At 34.6% G+C, this 20019-nt stretch overlaps 2 protein-coding genes across 4 annotated transcripts; one reads left to right on the top strand and one right to left on the bottom strand.

Annotated features, from left to right (window-relative positions):
• The first annotated feature begins 691 nt into the window (after positions 1-691).
• Positions 692-4726, top strand: slc2a10 (solute carrier family 2 member 10). 3 transcript variants are annotated; one of them, XM_051103949.1, is made up of 6 exons: positions 692-1122; positions 1328-1394; positions 2138-3352; positions 3577-3699; positions 3801-3936; positions 4148-4725. In XM_051103949.1, exons 2-6 carry the CDS (start codon positions 1391-1393, stop codon positions 4239-4241), a joined length of 1572 nt encoding a protein of 523 aa, XP_050959906.1. In that variant the 5' UTR covers positions 692-1122; positions 1328-1390; the 3' UTR covers positions 4242-4725. The 3 variants fall into 3 exon arrangements, with proteins under 3 accessions (XP_050959906.1, XP_050959905.1, XP_050959907.1); XM_051103948.1 differs by having other exon boundaries at positions 692-1234; XM_051103950.1 differs by lacking the exon at positions 3577-3699 and having other exon boundaries at positions 692-1394; positions 4148-4726.
• Positions 4727-5871: 1145 nt separating this feature from the next.
• csnk2a4 (casein kinase 2, alpha 4 polypeptide) lies at positions 5872-19763 on the bottom strand. The gene is made up of 13 exons (XM_051103983.1): positions 17594-19763; positions 12224-12448; positions 11670-11781; positions 11256-11357; positions 11057-11107; positions 10915-10974; positions 10371-10454; positions 9968-10078; positions 9608-9709; positions 8114-8214; positions 7879-8027; positions 7644-7733; positions 5872-6273 (listed from the first exon to the last, which is right to left on the bottom strand). The coding sequence occupies exons 2-13, from the start codon at positions 12322-12324 to the stop codon at positions 6158-6160; spliced, it is 1179 nt and encodes a 392-aa protein (XP_050959940.1). The 5' UTR covers positions 12325-12448; positions 17594-19763; the 3' UTR covers positions 5872-6157.
• Between the last annotated feature and the right edge of the window lie 256 nt (positions 19764-20019).

Raw genomic sequence — 20019 nt, 5'->3', positions numbered from 1 at the left:
GTTTCATATTTCTATGCAGTCCTATTCATAATCATTTTACATGTGTAATCTCTTACTGTGCTCTCCCAACATAACCTTTAACAAGATAACAGACATAGACACTGTAACTGATTATTCAAATTCAGTTTAGATCTAGTGCATTTTTACACCACAGTTTCAGTCATCTCTTTTCTCTTCCACAATCTATTACATACTAAAACAAAATTCTCTAGTATTACACTCTGACAGAATAGATAGAACTGTAGAACAAATACACCATCACCGGTTATTTCAGAGGCAATATGAGGCATTAGTAGAATCTGTCAGTATGTGTGATATTGACTTTTGATGTCAACTTTTAAGATTCTGCTATTATCAGTCTTCGGTCAGACGAAAATCCACTACGTACTGGTGTTTCAGAGTTTTCTTACAACATGAAAAATTGTCTGATTTTCTGGTGAAATTATTTAAAAACAAAGTTTGGTAGTTTGGTACAAAGGTATAATAGCACCGCTATTTGTTAAATTAATTAATTAGTTTAACATTTATATTATTTCATTAACGTTTACATTATATTATAGTATATTTGTTGGTAAGAAAGACTTAATACAACTACTGTGATAAGATTTACTTTATCAGAGCGTCTTTTTTTGACCATGGCTCAATGGGTCGTTCAGTTTAAGGAAGAGTTCAGCCTCCTGCCACGTAGCCGCGACTTCCTTTGATAAATAGACTTTAGCACTGAAAGAAGGTTCCAAGGAACTTTGCCAGAACAAAAGGCAGACTATGATGCGCCATAGTTGCGATAGCCTTTTACAGCGACTATGTGGACCGCGTGTGATTTAAAGAATGTACATTTTTATTCAGTCAGTTTTCTATAAGATAAAAGCATCACGTCTACGGGATGTTAACCAGCCAGAGGCGAAAAAGCGGGTTAGCGAGGCAGCTACTTTTAGTTGTCTAAACGACTGTTTAAACGACAGAACCATTGCCAGCTTATTTCGTTTTCTGCACTTCTGTTTTTTAAAGAACGGATTGGTCTTGAAGATGTTATTCTAGCTACCTTTGGTAGTGGGTTCAGAAAACTTTACAGCAATCCAGCAGTTCTGTGAGAACAGGACTACAGAGGAACATCAGCTGCAGGTTATTTATAACTAATTAGATACGCACTCAAGTGATCTCCTCTAATGAAATCAATGGCGCCAACACGAGAGTTGTCATGGTGACAGCGTTCTGAATGAAGCGGACAGTCCCGGTGATTAGGACGACTAGACAACTGGAAGAACAGATTGCCCTTTAAAACTCACAGTTCCCATTTACTATGTTTATGTTTTTGTTTTGGAAATAGATTACATTCCCTGGCGTGACAGTTGCGTATTTGATGAGCTAGCATCTTTAAATTCTCTTAAAAATGGGTAAGTGTCAGACCTGCTCAATGCTTATTTGTGTTTTAGCATGGAATTTTTAAGAAAATTAAGAACATAGTATTGTAACTGATTATGGTTATCTCTGTAGCAAACAAGTATGACAGATTTTAATATCAGTTATCTGTTTTTGAATTGTTTGTAGCCCGTTACAGAAATAGTTAGGATATGTATACCTGCATGGTAATACTGGTATACTTAATTTAGAACAACATGTATAATAATTATAATATGCAGGCCATAGTTTATAGCCTCATGCAGGATATGTTTTCTGTTTCTTGTAATTTAAGGTTATTTTCAAAAATTTCTTCTTTTAAACCATTTGTACATAAATATATAGTTGTTGACGTGTGTCCTGAAAATCTGACCTATCTATTAGGCTGGTCTAACCACACTATATTTGGAGTCAAGTTAGGGTTGTAGGTTAGTCCAGCCTCGTAAAAATATGCTACACATAGAGGCAGCACATCCTAATGCCTGAGGAGATGTGCCACTTACATTTTTAACACATTTACTGCGGTGGTACAATTTTATACATGACATCCTGAGCAGTTAGGTCAGATTCTCAGAACAGTCATCGTTCACCCTCTTAAAAATAAAGGTTCAAAACGGGGTTTTCACAGCAGTGTAACAGAAGAACCATTTGGGTTCCCAAAGAACGTAGTGTATAAGCAGGCCATTCCAGCTGCAAAGTTAACTTCTGTATTATTTGTGTGCCACTTTCTCTTTTCTAGGGTGTTCTGTCCTGGTGCTCACTATCATTGCATCCACTCTTGGTGGCCTAGTGTTCGGCTATGAGCTCGGAATAATATCTGGAGCTCTGCCGCAGCTTCAGTCTCAGTTCTATCTGGGTTGCGTCCAGCAGGAAGCTGTGGTTAGTGCTCTTCTGATCGGATCATTGACAGCATCTGTGATTGGTGGCTGGCTGATTGATCATCATGGCAGGAGGACATCTATTTTACTGAGTAATCTCCTCATTCTGGGAGGCACCATTATCTTAACTACAAGCATATCTTTTTTGGCATTGGTGGTTGGTAGGGCCATCATTGGTTTTGCAATGAGCATTTCTTCCATGAGCTGCTGCATCTTTGTATCTGAGATGGTTGCCCCTGAACGCAGAGGGTTATTGGTTACCCTGTATGAAGTTGGAATTACGGTTGGAATCTTGTTGGCTTATGCCGTCAACTACATCTTATCTGGTGTCCAAGCAGGATGGAGGTACATGTTTGGATTTGCTATTATACCATCTCTCATGCAGTTGGTGTCAATTTGGTTTTTACCTCAGAGAACTGTTTCCTCTGAAAGCCTCATAACAGAAGACGATAGCCAGCAATCTGATCGATTAGCAGAGGAAACGTCAAATCACCACCCAGCGGAACATATTAAATATAGTGTCTTTGACCTTTTCAAAACCAAAGACAACATGTGCAGAAGAACTGCCATTGGTCTTGGGCTGGTGCTCAGTCAACAATTTACAGGTCAGCCAAATGTCCTCTTCTATGCTTCCACTATCCTTTTCTCTGTGGGATTTCAGAGCAACGCTTCTGCAGTTCTTGCGTCGGTGGGTCTGGGTGTAGTCAAAGTCATTGCTACTTTGTTGGCAATGGTATGTTCAGACAAGGTTGGTCGAAGATCACTTCTGATTGGTGGATGCACAGTGCTGGCTATAGGATTGATACTTACTGGTTTCTTGTGTGGACAGTCAGTGATTGATACAAAAAAACAATGCACTTCATTAGAACCACATTCAAATTTGACTTTACCGACTGAAAATCAAGAAAACGTGGGCAACAATTTGGTCAATCAGAGTCAAAGTACTCCATCCACTGGACATGAAACACATTATGCTTATGGGGATTCAACTATTTTTTCAGAGGATGTGTATAAATGGATTATTTTTGTCTGCATAATGGCAGTTGTGAGTGCCTTCTCAGTCAGCTTTGGACCAAGTAAGTTTCCTTTTAAATTTTCCCAAGCAAGTTTACATTTACCTTAGAAGATGCAGTGTAACTGGTGGCACCAAAAATAATCGGTTTGAGTATAGAACATAATGTTATCTCCAGTGTGTTTTATATCCAAATAGCTGTTTGGTGCTTCATCTACCAATATTTAATGCTACACAACAGCTATATATAGTGTTTTAATTGCATGAAACTGCATGTTTGGTTCACAGTGACATGGCTTGTGCTAAGTGAGATATTTCCAAAGGAAATCAGGGGAAGAGCCTATTCATTTATCAACTGCTTCAATGTGGGGGCCAACCTCATAGTTACCTTTTCTTTCTTGAGCATAATAGGTATGCACAACAACCACGGCCAAACGCAAAGTCATTTATCATCATATGGAATGTATTTGTAATTATCTTTGGCATATTTCAGTGATTTTCATTTTTCTCAGATGTGATAGGTCTGTCTGGAATATTCATTGTGTATGGAGTTATTGGAATGGCAGCAGTTGTGTTCATTTACCTTGTACTACCAGAGACAAAAGGAAAATCTCTTCATAAAATTGACAGAGAACTATCTCAGACACGGTAAGAGAACATATTCAGTACAGTACCTTGTTACATTATATAATACTTAAATATGTAACTGCTGTGACCAGAAAAGCATACTAATGTTATTATTTTATTCCAGACAGAATGAACTGAAATAGCAATGGACCCTGACCTGTGTTTGATGCAATTAAGCAATATCTGGCAATATCCAATCAATGCATTACACAAAATCTGTTCTTTCTTTTAGATTTTTCCACAGAGAGGAATTCTGCAATATTTTCCAAAGAAGACATTTCGTTCCAGGTTATCAGAGAATTCACCTGACAAGCACAACAACGTGACATAAAGTTATGAAGTCCCCCTGTTGACTATCAATATGGAACGTTCTGTTCACTGGATAATACTGATCTATTTTTGCTTTATCTTTTGTAGTAACTATTGTACTTTGGTTCACGTCATATTTATTAGTGAATAATCTTAATGAATCATGGTATTCTTTTGTAATTGTAATTTTAAATAAGTATAAATTACCTGTATTTTTATCACATTTGTAGTCTGTGACAATATCTGTTTCAGAGAATTTTAAAAATGTTTAAATGGTTAAAACATTGATTAAATTGTGTTATATTCTGTGGAATTGCACACAGAATAGAGATATAGAGAGATGTTGGGACATCTGTAATTTTTCATGTAGATTTGTGTTGCCAATAAATGACATTTTTTATATATTTACTTATATTTATGCAGTTCAGTGAAAAAGGTAATGAAAAATTCCATACAAATAGGGCACAATACAAAAATAAAACTCCTTTATATGTCAGATTGATCTCTTCGCCTGAATTAAAAGAATGAAACCAAATCTGTATATCATTCATATATTTTGCACTTTCATTGCATTCATGATATATTTGATCAGTTCATGCATTCCTTGGAAATTGAATTAATGACCTTTCCACTGCTAACACTATGCATTACTTTTCTATTTCTATTTCTTACCAACTTACCAGAATTGCTTGTCTAATAAAAATAGTTCCATAGCCACACTGTTAAATCTTGTGCTGTGCTGAAACTCCTTGACCTAATTTGGTGTTCCCAAATTAATCAATGACCAACCATTTAAAAACTGTCTTGTAAATATCGCATTATGCTATATTATCACCAAATCTTGATCAATTGATAGTAGGCCTTGATCTGAGCTTAGATGCTTGAACTGAAGTGCATAAGCCCAGTTCACAGAGGCTCACAAACAATCAGTTCCAAAAAGAAATACAAAACCTGTGCTAAGTAAAAATAAAAAAATAATGAATCCAATATTTGGTTAAAAAAAAAAAAAAAAAAAAAAAAAAAAAAATATATATATATATATATATATATATATATATATATATACATATATATATATATATATGTAGCATAATGACAAAAGTACGTTTTGTAGTCTGCCCATTTTTAACTGGGAAGTGTAACAAGGTGGGAAAAAATGAAATCCCCTCAAAACACTTACATTTTTAATAGAAGTTGTTCTCCTGAGCAAAGTCAGCAAATTCAGTTTTTATAGAAAAACATTAACTAGCATTGTCGTGGAAAAAAATTATGTGGGTCAAAATGACCAGAACACAACATGAAGGTTCATTTAGGTTCAGTCAAATGAAGTAAATACAAAGACTGGATAAAGCAGTGATTCTTTATTACTGGATTGTGGGTACACAGAAGTTATGGATCGCTGTATTTATAAAAAATAAAGTATGCCACAGCATTGCCATTTACATGGGACTTCCACAGTGAAAGGAGCTAAAGACACTGCTGTGTGTTTAAGTAAAGGCGACTGGTGTGACCTGATGTGAGCTACAGTAAACAGCACCAATACACACTCCAGACTATGGCAACAGCTGTATAACGGCAGTATCATTTCACACTTTAGAGAGGATTTGCTCATTGACTGCTGCCGTGTGCTTCACTTGCTCCAAATAGTCCATCCATTTCAAGTAAAGCTAAGCTGTTCAATGGCATGACAATGTATGTAATATCACAAGGGATGTTTCTCTTTCTTTGAATAAGCTCTCAAACACATCCTGCATACTTATGCCTGAGGTAAATGCATGAAGGTGAACATCTCATGATGAAGTGCATTCAATTTCAGATCAACTCATGCTGCATTGTTGGGTAAACTGAGAAATGGTGGTGCTGAAGAGCTCTATCTAACAACAGTCCCAGAGATCCTCAGCAGGTTTGGTGTGGACTGACAGGTACAGTGACATCACTGAGCGGCCCCCGTGGCTGCAGGCACTGGAGTATTTAGGCTGCTGGGAGCCATGAGAATGGGGGAACCAGTCAGCGGTCCTAGAGCTGTGGAGGCTGGAAGCGCAGCTATTCCTATTGAAATAGATGGGGAAAAGAGGAATTCCAAGCACTATAGTGACACTAGCAGTTATATTTATGTTAGCTCTCCTCAAATGATGGTCATTCTAATATGTGACCCTGGACCACAAAACCAGTCTTAGCACGGGTATATTTGCAGCAATAGCCAAAAATACATTGTATGGGTAAAAAAGATCAATTTTTCTTTTATGCCAAAAATCATTAGGATATTAAGTACAGATCATGTCCCAAAAGACATTTTGTAAATTTCTTAATGTAAATATATCAAAACTTAATATTACTTAACAACTTAATGTAATATGCATTGGTAAGAACTTAATTTGGACAATTTTAAAGGCGATTTTAATATTTTGATTTTTTGCACCCTCAGATTCCAGATTTTCAAATAGTTGTATCTCAGCCAGGTGATGTATAAATCTCAATTTTAATCTCAATTGAATCTTATGACTGGTTTTGTGGTCCAAGGTCACATATGCTTATTTGGTGCTCAAGAAACATTTATTATTATCTATGTTGAAAACAGTTGCTGCTTTTTTTGTAGAAACCATGGCACATATTTTTAAGGCTTCTTTTTGTCTATATTTCACAGAATTGCGAGATATAGACAATTACTTTCTTTTTCATTCCATGGTGAAAAAAAACTAAAAACTGAATTGCCAGATTCAACAACAAAGAAAAAAAAAAGTAAAAAAAAGAGGGAAAAAAGTCAAAATTGCAAGATTTGCCAGAATTGCCAGAAGAAAGCCAGAACTGTAAGTTTATTTTCGCAGTTCTAAGATATAAACTCATTTAGAATTGTGAGACAGAAAGTCATGTCTGCCTTTTAATTTAAGTTAGTTTAGTTTAGTTCAAGTATTTAATAATTTTTAGTTTTTTTTTTTAAATATTTTTTTCATCCCATGGCAGAAACAGGCTCCCATAAAGAACAATATTCATTATGTACCAAAAGTGTTTTGGTACATCATGTTTAAAAGTGTTTTGATCACCTTTGAGGCACTTTTGATCAATTTAATGCATACTTTGCTAATTAAAAGTATTATTTTTTTCTTTGTTTCAATAACAAACAATGACAACAAAACAAAACCTCTTTGATTGCAAACTTCTGAACAGTATTGTACCCAAGCATTCTGTGGGCAGGTCCACTTAACAGTACAAAGTTGTACAGTATAAATAAATGTTTAATCAGTATAAAATCATAATTCTGTAGTTGACTTGATTCTGTGAAATGTGTCTGAAGGAATGTTCTAGATTTAAAGCAAGTTTTATGGACAAATCTAAGAAAAATGTGTGTTTTAGCATTATTATAATGCTTTACAACATTATAATGATGTTGTAAAGCATGTTTGATATGCTTGGTAGCTCACCTGTTATCATAGTGGCAGTGCTCACTGCAGTGTTAGTTGTTGGCACAGTAGTTGATCCTATGATGCGAGCCTGATCTTTCACAACAGGGACTAAGGCAAGGGGCAAGATTTTATCATTAATAAAAAAATAAATAAATACTAGTATTTGTTAGTGTAAATGTATAGAATCAAATAAAATTATCTTTACAGTAATTCAATAGGCTTGGTGCTAATGTAATATTTCAAATACTATTACAGAAGTAGGGGTGCTCCATGGCCTCTCTTGCAGTCAGTCTGGTCTGATGGTCATAACGCAACAACTTGTCCAGAAAGTCAAGAGCCTCAGGACTGACCAAGTGTTGGTTTTCACTGTGAACGAACCGCTCCCATCGCTTACGGGAATGTCTAAATTGAAGTAAATGTAAATCGGCTAAAATCAAATTAAAGAATAATAGCATAATATGAATGGAGGAGGCATAAGAAGGGCTCACCTTCCCAGAATGTCATTAAATCGAGGTTCCAGCTCAATGTTGTATTTATCAATGCAATCATAAAGATCTTCTGTTCCAAGAACTTTAGCTATTCTCACCAACTTTGAAGAAATAGGAAAAAAGGAACATTGTAATGATTTCAATCAATACGATGATTACTAAATTAACCCCAAAAGTAAAGACCAACAACTACATTTGTTACAGTGTTATATTGGAGATACTTGAACTCACATATTGTTATTGCTTTTATTATAATAATTAATAATAGTATCATGATATGCATAACAAAGACACTGAGAAAGAGACAGTCACTACATTAATAGTGGTTGTTAATGTCAGTTACATTTTTCAAAATTTATATTAAATAAAAAATAAAGCATTATATAAAAAATGAGCAAATTCAGTAGAGTTATGTTGTGAGCACTGCAATTTTTGTTGTTCGGGTTTATTTCTTTTCATTCCACAGTTAAGGACTGTTCATGACAAGAACAATAAGCATATGATTATATTAATGTCTACATCAAGAACAATAACATTCTGTTTATTATAAGCACACTGCAGTTTATTTACTCTGCTGCTTTAAATGCTCAAGCTCTTTAAAGGAGAAGTCCACTTCCAGAACAAAGATTTACAGATAATGTACTCACCCCCGTCATCCAAGATGTTCATGTCTTTCTTTCTTCAGTCGTAAAGAAATTATTTTTTTTGAGGAAAACATTTCAGCATTTTTCTCCATATAGTGGACTTCTATGGTGCCCTGAGTTTGAACTTCCAAAATGCAGTTTAAATGTGGCTTCAAACGATCCCAAATGCGGTTGTAAATGATCCCAGCTGAGGAAGAAGAGTCTTATCTAGCGAAACAATCGGTTATTTTCATAAAAATAATACAATTTATATACTTTTTAATTTCAAATGCTCGTCTTGTCTTACTCTTCCTGAACTTCGTGTTTTTTCCAAAAAAAAAGTTGAGGTAGAAAATATGATTGGAGTTTTTCGACATACCCTAACTGTCTTGAGCCAGAATACACAGAGTTCAGGCAGAGCAAGACAAGACAAGCATTTGAGATTAAAAAGTATATAAATTGTATTATTTTTATGAAAATAATAGATTGTTTCGCTAGATAAGACCCTTCTTCCTTGGCTGGGATCATTTGCAACCGCATTTGGGATTGTTTGAATCCGCATTTAAACTGCTTTTTGGAAGTTCAAACTCGGAGCACCATATCAGTCAATTATATGGAGAAAAATCCTGAAATGTTTTCCTCAGAAAACATAATTTCTTTACTACTGAAGAAAGAAAAACATGAACATCTTGGATGACAAGGGGGTGAGTACATTATCTGTACATTTTTGTTCTGGAAGTGGAGTTCTCCTTTAAAGTTAGGTTGATTCTTTATGTGAGGGTTATCATTATATAAAAGCTATATGGAGCAAGTAGATTCAATTCAGTTCAATTGTCAGTTGTACTATCCTATATTTCCTGACGATATTCACCTGGTCATAGTTATCATGTCCATGGAAGAATGGCTCCTTTCTAAAGATCATACTGGCAAGCATACAACCAAGGCTCCACATGTCAAGACTGTAGTCATACATCTGGAATGACAGAATAAAAGTAATTTGTTTAAAATTTCCAAAAGCCTATGCTATATTGTAGATTTAAGAAGTTGTTTTTGGCCATTTCAGCAGTCTCAAAAGGTAAATCCTCAAAAGCTAGACAGTTTTAAAGTTTTTAAATGAGTGACTAGATTTTGTAATCAATACATTCCTCTTAGTAAAACAACTTGAGCTATATTTTACAAACTCTATTTTCAGCTGGACATATATGTACTTTATGCAGATGTTAAGTCTGACCTGGTAATCAATCAGTAGTTCTGGTCCTTTAAAGTAGCGAGAGGCCACTCTGATGTTGTACTCCTGTCCTGGGTGATAGAATTCAGCCAGTCCCCAGTCAATAAGACGCAACTGGAACATGACAGCATTTAACAGTAATTTGACATCTGTCTGTTTCTGTCCCTGTTGTATACATGCTTAATGATGAGTATATACACCTCAGTGGCTTATTGAAACCTTAAACCTCCAAGTAAGGCTCTATCTTTTGCCTACAGTCAAATGCAGCATTATTTTATACTTTTATTGTATTTAATAACTGTTTCTAATATATTTTTTTTTCTCCAAAAATCAATGTGTTATTGCTTCTTACATGAATTATTAAGCTGTGTTGACATGGTTTATTTTTGAAGTAAACACTGATTACCTTTCTGTGCTCATGATCAATCATGATGTTGTGTGGTTTGACATCTCTGTGCATAATACCCATACTGTGACAGAAATCCAAAGCCTAGAGACATACGAAAACATAAGATAATATCAAAACCTCTTAAGTTATTACTGGAATCAAAATGATTTACAGGAACCACAATACAAAACAATACAAAACAACAAATAATTGATTTTAATGATCTAATGTGTGTGATTTCTTGCGTATTTTAAAATGTAAAATGCAAATTACAATATGGGGAAAAGATAAGGAAATAATCTCATTCAGTTTTCTCCATTTTTACAAGATGTAGTGTTGAACCAGTTAAATTCTTTAGCCAACATTTTCTTATTAAACTATAAGAAAAATGTCAAACAAACATATAATTATAATATATAAATATTAAATATAATTTATTTAATTTATGGTAAATATACATTTATAAACAATTAGAAACCATAGTTTGTTAACGTAAACAAGCTATTCTTTGGTGAACATTTCTTTAACTTTTTTAAAGAGTTTTAGGCCCTATAATTCTCACCTTTAGAATCTCATACATGTAGAAGCGAATGTCATAGTCTGTCAGTGTCTGATACAGTTGCTGATGAAAACAAAGCAAAGATGGAACTAATTACACATTTTTTTTTTTTTAGATTATTTGAGATTGAGATTAAAGTTTTTACCTTAAAGTCTGTGTTGTTCACATGTTCAAAAACTAAGGCAGGTGTCCTGGACTGCAATGTGTAAAAAAGGGTTTTATTTTCTTAGGCAACATAAGAACAAAACAAATACACTCAAGTGCTAAAATCTATTTTACAACATAATTTAATCGTTATTTCTGTATTATGAATATCACAACCAGCAAGTGTTTTGAATACTGACCACTGGGTCTTTGACGATGTCTAGGAGGGTAATGATATTTGGACCTCCACGAAGGTTCTCAAGAATCTTTATTTCACGCTTTATCTTCTTCTTCTTTACAGGCTAAAAAAGAGTTTTTAACAGTCCACAAACTATTAGGTCTGTAACACCATTTAAAAATGCTGCTACAGTGATTTTTTAAAATAGAAAGGATCACATGAAAATCTGTGTCACCTCTTGACACCTGAGCCATTTGTGTTAACAACTATATAATCTAATATATAATAATGGCATGAATAATTCTGGACAGGTATAGCATAGACCAGTATGCCACATTAATATCTGACAAATAAGATAAGTATGGCTTTAAATGTCTTCATTTTAATACTTGCATTGCCCATTTCTCAGCCATTTCTCAGGAGTAACTGTTCTTACCTTTAGGATTTTCACCACTACTTTCTCATTGTTTGTAATGTTGATTGCTTCAAACACTTCGCTGTATTTTCCTCTGCCTAACTTGCGGACCAGTTGAAAATCATCTTGATTGCTGAAAAAGATTTTAAAATCTAAGTATTTAACAGCATTAAAGGTACTTTCAGTTTTTTATTTATTTATTTATTTATTTATATATATTTTTTTATTAATACCTATATTAATTTTTTTTATCTTAAATTTGAAATATTTTAGCTTAATACCTATATCACTTTTTCAAGAGTCTAAACCACATCAGTGAAAAGTAAACAATGAGAACTGCAGAAGCATTTAATCAATGAAGTAAAAAGGAAAAACAAAACAAGGGCCCCTGTTAATTGCCTCTTTCCGGTACAATATGGTGACATTCCTGGAGCTTTTCCTCAAGGGGGAAAAAATGTAACAACACAAACACAAGATGAATGTAACAGAACTATGCAAATCAATTTTGTTTGCCACTTTGAAGATGTTACTGCTTTACTAAATCAGCTAAAAATTAATGTATATATTATACATACCCCCACTCAATAACATGAGATTCATAATCCCAGTATTCTCTGGGCCGGTGTGTGTTCACCTCAGCGTAGACTCTGGCACGACTTGCCACAGGTCCTGACATGACACACAGTTCAGCACTGTGTTTATTATATTGCAAATTACAAATCTGATGGGAAGAGTTTTGCAGAAGGAAAAGTCCTGGCTACAGGGAAGAGGTGATATAAGATGGAAGCACCTCTGGATGGCTGTGGAGAAAAGCAAATAAAGCTGTGATCTGAGACTTTGTCAAGATTTTAAGAATTTAAGCTTAACACACACACACACACAACACACACACAAGTTTCCATGTTTTATGGGCACACTAGATAGGCACAATTGTTTTTTATACTATACAAATGGTATTTTCTATCCCCTAACCCTACCCTACCCTACACCTCACACATAACTCTGCATTTTCAGATTTTCAAAAAAATGAATTCTGTATGATATGATTTATAAGCTTGTTTCCTCACCAAGACCAAAAAAATGTCCCTACAAGGCCCCACAAAATTTACTGGTATCCTTGACATTTGGTCAACATAACTTACGGCATACCATGTGTACACACACACACAATCTGGTTTCCATTTTTTTGTAGGAACATTCCACAGATGCAGTGGTTTTTATACTGTACAAACTGTATATTCTATCCCCTTACCCTAGCGGTGCCAAAATCAGTCCTACCCTACATCTAAACCTACCCCTGTATGTTTCACAAAAAAAGAAAAAAAAAAAAAAAGTAAAACAAGTTTGAAATGACATGAGAGTGAATGAATGATGACAAAATGTTTTTGGGTGAAATATATACAGGTGAATCTAAAAAAAAAACTAAAAAAAACAACTTTATTTTGAAATGTTTTACTTTACATGTAATGAATCTAGAATATATGAAAGTTTTAGTTTTTGAAATAAGTTACAAACAAAAAATTAACTTTTTTACGATATTCATTTTTTTTTAAAGATGCACCTGTATCTTCAGTATACTGAAGATCTTGTTTTAATAGAAGAATCTAAGGACCTCAATAAGAACAACAGTACAATATTTTTTTCCCATAAAAATAAACACCATGTAAATCCCACATTTCAAAAACAATTTATTTTAAATTTGCACTTCCTGAAGAAAATACCAGCACTTGACAGAAAGCAAAAGAATAGCGTTGAGAAAAAGAACAAGAAAAGTGTGGAAATCATCAGCTTTTCAGGCTATTACGGCATCTAGATTTTGATTGCTGAAGATTTTAACAGTGAGATTTTCAAACGTTAATGCACACTTAGTTGTACACAATGTTCAGAAAATGCTTAGCCTAAAGCTTTGAAATTTTGCCTCAAACATCTTCAACACATTGGCAGTAATTATCGAGTGCCAGATACAATTAAAGTAGAACACAAAATAGTACATAAAGACCAATATTACATTCACACCATTAATGCTGTATACCTGAGGTATAATAGTTAAAAAACTATTCATCTGTTTCAGTCCCATTACTTTTTACACTCATGCAACATATTTTCAACCATTAGTAGGCAAAGTTATGGATGCCAAAACACATCAACAGAGGTAACTGAGAGGATGCATCATAAATGGTTTAACTGAATTCGCAGTCTACCTCACACTGTAACAGTTTGGTTGCTGCAATTTAATTCAATTAGGGTAATGTAAAAAAATGCTGCTTCAATATACATGCATTACATTGACTCAATATACAATTTCTAATAAAACTCAAATGGATGCATTCAAAACATGCACAACTGCTTTTTACTGACTTACATACATTGCTTTAAAGAGAATGATTTTGGGGTTATTATACACTTTATGTCACAGAAAGTGCTACTCTTTAGCACAATGGTAACCACACCATTCAGTAACAGAAACTCCGATAAATGTTGAACTTTAAACATTAACATAAATTACCAACATTTTCTCTTTACTGAACACACAAAATAGCACATAATCACTAAATGGCTGCCCACTGCTCCGGGTGTGTGTTCACAGTGTGTGTGTGCACTCAGGATGGGTTAAATGCAGAGGACCAGTTTCAAGTATGGGTCACCATACTTGACAATACGTCGTCACTTTAACTTTTTTTTTTTTTTTCCCCACTTAACTTTACTCTCCTAATGCAGTCCCTTGCAAATCAAGCTGGGAACTATGGATCCACTGCTCAGGGCCCTGGTTCTATGACCAACTTAGGTTTACAATGTTTTTTGCCCAGTGCTACATTTCCCAAAAGCGTCTTGAGTGAAGTTGATTGTAGAGGCCATTGGTGGCAAAGGCTCTACGATCAGCTTACTGCACACTTTTTTCCCAGCATGCTTTGGATTGCATTAGGAGAGTAAATTTAGTGACTATGTGTTATTTTATGTGTTTTTCTGCAATGGAAAAAGATGTTGGTAGTTTATTTTGATATTTAATGTTCAGTTATGTTGGATATTTAGAGAAGTTTCTGTTACTGAATTTTGTGGTTACCATTGTGTTGAAGAGTAGCGCTTGTGCTTAGGCACTGAGTGTTTTAAACTGAAGTTAATACAAACACTAAATTTTATTTTATTTTTTTAAATTAAATTCATTATACATAATGATGAATGATGCAGTTGACTCAGCTAAACTGATTTATTTTCAATATACTATAAAAAGTTGTGTGTAGAAGTGTTTTCAATTAATTTAACTAAGGGTAATTAACTATTTTTGAAATATTTACATCAAGGTTTGGTATTTGTTTGTTTTATCATATAAAACAAACAAATATCAAACTTATTACGTGAGGTTACATCTACTGACAGTTATGCTTCAATAAAACTTTTTCCTGGTTGGTTAAATTCAGTTATAATCAGTTATCTTAAATCATATTTTTCATTTCAACAAAATGTAGATGTTACCACATAAAGTACATTTTCTACATACATAATACATAAATGTCCATGAATGTTAGACATGCTAGTCTCTGTGTTAATATTTTTTGTCTTGGACCCAGCTTGGATCAAATCCAACAATCAATGTTGTTTCTTAGGTCTCTGTTCATGTGTTATTGTATCAACTACCAAATAAAAACTTTTCTTTTTCTTATCCGAAATGGTTTCTACATAAATAATACGATCAGTAGGAGCATGAATAGGCCCTGGCTATTGGGCTATATATGCTATTGAAGAGCTTAGTGTTTCTCTTTTAATTTTATATGTTGCACTGCACTAGTTTTACTTGTAACTGGATTTACTTAGCGCCTTCTACCGCTTACTTGCTAGATTTCTCAGTGAAGACACTTCACTGATTAGCCATTTTCACCCATATAAATTTTATGCTATTAAAGGGGTCATCGGATACACATTTTCCATAAGTTGATATGATTCTTTAGGGTCTTAATGAAAAGTCTATAATATACTTTGGTTAAAAAAATGATTGGAGAGATTCATAAAAAAGAAAAAAAAAAACCTTATACTCACTTCTGCTGTATGTGAAGCTGGATCACGCATCATTTTGCTCAAACATAGACGCATTTATGTAGATCGGGAGGCGCATTCCCTTCACAAACAATCATAGTCCACTGCATCTTCAGCGGCTCAGATGTCGGGAGTAAATGACGACCACTATGTTCATTATTACATTCAGCAACACAACACCTCAATCGCTCAATCGGAGATATTCTTGTCTAACTTACATCCTTGCTCCGGCATCGAAACAATGGAGGGCTGACTGTTACAGCTGATTTAGGGTCTGAGGTAAGACACTCATGTCAGTTAACTATCGTGGGAGTGGCCTCTGTTGGTGTGACGCCACAGCGCATCCAAGAATGGCTCGATTTGAAAAAGGGGATATTATTTTTACAGTTTAATTAAAAACCACTGCATGGATTTTTATCATTATAGGGTAGATGTGTACATACACTGCCAACACACATTAATGTTCAAACAACATGTAAAAATTTTGAAAAAACTTTGCATCTGATGACCCCTTTAAGGTTGAACTTAATTGGCTCGCTGTCTGCAGAGCAGCAGTTTTTGTTGCTAAATCTGACTAAACTGTGAAAGTTTTGTAACGGAGGTCAAAAGACACTGAATAAAACTGTTTTAAAGAAATAAATAAAGCTGCAGCTAAATGAAGTTGCAAGGCTTTTTCTGCCCCACTGCTCTGCTATAATATGGCAAGCAAGTTTAACATTTAATGAATCACAGGACAGAAATTACAAATGCCAAAATTATGTGGACAGCACCAGCTTAACAAGCTTTTTCCAGTGAGAACAACCTCTTAACATAATGACATTCTAAAGATGTGTGTGCTTCCAATTTGTTGCAACAATCCTGGGAGGGTTTCCCTCCACGTAACAGACGCCCTTCATAGCTTTGGCCAGAGTCCAGACTGGAGTGAGTATGTGTGAAGATAAACACTGGAGCAAAAAAGGCTAGCGTGTATGAGTATCATCTGAAGTTAATGGAGAACCCTCACCACTGCCTTTATATTGCAAGCATGCCTCTTCTCACATTGGCCTTCTCGCAGGTCCAGGAAGGGAACAGGGAGAAATTTCTGTGCCATAATTAAGCTTCCACCTTCCTTTTAGATGTTTCACTAGTTCAAATTTAACATAAGACATTAGTAATTCTGTTTTCACTAGTTTCAAAAGCTATTTTTATATCAGTGCAATAGTTGTTGTAGCTGGCATCTCCATATTACTAGTAAGTAAAAACTAACTTTTGAAATCCATTCTGACAACTGCTTGTCCAGTGTAGGGTTACATGAATGCTGGAGCCAGTGGGATAGGCATATTTTGCCAAATGCAGAGAAACATCCTGGATGCATGGCCAGTCCATTGTGTATTTCACATTTCAAACAAACAATAATTATAAATACTGGTCTTTGCTTTTTGAGTCAAACTGTGGAAATTCAGTTACTGATCAACAATTATTATTATTTAAAAAAAAAAAAAAATAGAAATCGCATTTTACAAACAAAACATTGTAATCAACTCCATTAGGGACATCTACCATTTTTTTTTACTAACTACTTGGTAAATTATTATTATTACTATTTTAACTGAATTTCGTATAATTTAGATTTCGCAAGTGATTAGATGTTAAACCGGCTTGCCATTATATTATTTCTAAACAAGAGATATACCATATCTGTTGGTTAAAAGATATTATGCCCACTATTCAGCACACAGCACCTGCTTATTAATAAAGACTATACTATACTCAGAGATCATATCGTGTTGCAGCAGTGATACAAACACATTTCTGAAAGCACAGTATATTAAATGTGTGATGAGTTTTCTCCATGAGCAAGTACCGGCTCCCTCATCCCAACACTAGTATTCTTTACCCACGGCATTACACAAATTTCATTGCAGAGACGCATTTACCTTTTCGATGACAGCCGTGTTGACGCGCTTATGTTCAGCCTGTCGTGAAGATATATATCCTTATTTCAGTGGGATATTGAGTCATTTCTGTCTCAGAGACTCAACATGGCTGTTTGATAACTGCTTTCAGAGCGCACGCGCCAAACATCACAAACAGGCATATGCTGACTGACTTAAACTAACCTTTTTCTTAACAAACAAACAAGGGTGGCGGATACAAACGGGCAAAAATGTATCCGTTGAATGCAACGTAAATCTGTTTAGATAAAAGCATCTTACATTTATAAATGTAAATGATAAATTGCTTATAGAAATGGGTATAACTGAAGAAACGCTATTGCATTTTTATGTCAAAGCAATATTGCACCAAAAACTAATATCATGGTTTCTGCCACATTTTGACATTATAAGAAACGTTTTATGAAAAATAATAATAATAACAATAATAATAATAGTTCAGGTATACACTGGTTAACATTTTTACGTTTTTTTTTTTTTTTTTTTTTGTCATTACATGTGAAGACGAAAATGTAACCCAATCAGCCTGAATTCATTTCTTGCATGTGTATGTGTGCAACTTTTTTAGCCTTACATTTTCAACATTTTAATTCTGTTCATGTGGTCACCTATTTAGTGCATCAGGTGATCCAATGAATGTCACCCAAAAATGAAAATTAGATCATCCAAGATAAAGCTAAGTTTGTTTCTTCATAGATGTGGAGCAATGTAGCATTACATCACTTGCTCACCAATGGATCCTCTGCAGTGAATAGGTGCTGTTAGAATGTCCAAATAGCTGATAAAAACATCACAATAATTCACACAACTCCACTGATTCAGATGGGATGATCACCTGGAGAAAGCAATATTATGGATTGAGGACTTGTATTTTACCTAGAAACGATGGTTTGAATTTAAAAATTATGGTTTGCTTGATTTGAAGTGATTTGTTTCTTACAAACATTCAGTTTTTCGCTTCACAAGTCGTAAACTGAAGGACTGGAGCTGTGTAGACTGTGTAGTTATTATCAGCTGTTTGGACTCCTATTCTGACAACACCCATTCAGTGCAGAGGATCCACTGTTAAAAAAAACAAACAAACTTTGTTTGAACAGTAGTTTTAACAGCAAGTAAAATCAAAAACTGGTGGTCACTTGTGATTATTTTTGTAAAGTGTTATATACAGTTGCAGCTGTAAGTTTATTTACCCCTTGCAGAACCTGCAACATGTTTTTAACCGTTTCAGATACAAATAGAATTTTGTTTTATACTACCATAAATAAGCTATTTCACACAACAGATGTGTGTTTATGTAGTGTTTATACTTTTGCTTTTTAATACTGAGTGTTGTTAGCTGAATGATAAGTAGTTTTGTAATAGTTGTTCATGTGTCCTTTGATTACCCTGGGGTGTGTTTTTCTCAAAAGCATCTTTAGCTAACTATGGTCATTAGTTCCATTGAACTCAACTGGTAATAACAGAATTTGCAGCCATATTTGCTTTTGGGAAACACACCCCTGGTTGGTTATACTGGTCATAGTTCTTTTTGGTTTTACAGCATCCTCTGCATATTTTCCCTCATTCCAACAGTGATTATAAATTGGTGAAATCAGGTTTTTCCACACAATTGTGGGGCTCAATTCAGTTATTCAGTCTTGTGGATTATATTCAAACATGTTATTTGAAATAGCTCATATAACCCAATACACAAAAAACAAATGCAATTTTTAGGATCCCTCTTTTTTTAATTATTAAAACTTTGCAGTTTCTGCAAGGGGTATGCAAACTTATTGACCACAACTGTTCACTGAAGTGGAAGCAACATGCAGCAACAGTGTGTGGGTTTCTGTTAACGATTGTTCAGCACAGCATAACCAAATGGTAATCACCACCTTGTTTTTTTTTTCTTTAAAACAGGGGTCACCAGACCCCGGTCCTGGAGGGCCGGTGTCCCTGCTGAGTTTAGCTCCAACCCTAATTAAACACACCTGAACCAGCTAATCAAGGTCTTACTAGGTATACTTGAAACTTCCAGGCATGTGTTGAGGAAAGTTGGAGGTAAACTCTGCAGAACACCAGCCCTCCAGGAACAAGTTTGGTGACCCCTGCTTTAAAACCTAAAATGCAACTGATCCTAATTAATAATTTATCTAATTTGTCTATAACATATTGATCACAAAATGTATTTATCATATTCATGGTGTCAAAGCTCTCAACAGCTCAATGGAACATACAATGTTAAAGTTGAAGTGTGTAATCTCTGCAGAACTACCATCAAACTAAGATGTAAAAATGAGCCATCAACCTACAAACATCTCTTATTGTGTTCTCTGTATATTAAGCTGGAATAGAATAGAATCAAAATTCAAATTGCACACTTCATCTTTGCTGTTGTAAATGTTTTTTATCATTGAGCTTATTATTTT

This window comes from Labeo rohita, unplaced genomic scaffold (assembly GCF_022985175.1).
Source record: "Labeo rohita strain BAU-BD-2019 unplaced genomic scaffold, IGBB_LRoh.1.0 scaffold_61, whole genome shotgun sequence".
Classification (NCBI taxonomy): Eukaryota; Metazoa; Chordata; class Actinopteri; order Cypriniformes; family Cyprinidae; genus Labeo; species Labeo rohita.
This window is presented reverse-complemented; position numbering and strand designations above follow the sequence as displayed.

Coding starts and splice junctions, on each gene's coding strand:
- slc2a10 (XM_051103949.1), top strand. Junction 3,700..3,800: donor TTCTTTCTTGAGCATAATAG/GTATGCACAACA, acceptor CATTTTTCTCAG/ATGTGATAGGTCTGTCTGGA. Junction 3,937..4,147: donor AGAGAACTATCTCAGACACG/GTAAGAGAACAT, acceptor TCTTTCTTTTAG/ATTTTTCCACAGAGAGGAAT.
- csnk2a4 (XM_051103983.1), bottom strand. CDS start 12,324: ATGTCAGGACCTGTGGCAAGTCGTGCCAGAGTCTACGCTGAGGTGAAC. Junction 10,455..10,914: donor ACATGTATGAGATTCTAAAG/GTGAGAATTATA, acceptor GTATGTCTCTAG/GCTTTGGATTTCTGTCACAG. Junction 6,274..7,643: donor CACTGCCACTATGATAACAG/GTGAGCTACCAA, acceptor CTATTTCAATAG/GAATAGCTGCGCTTCCAGCC.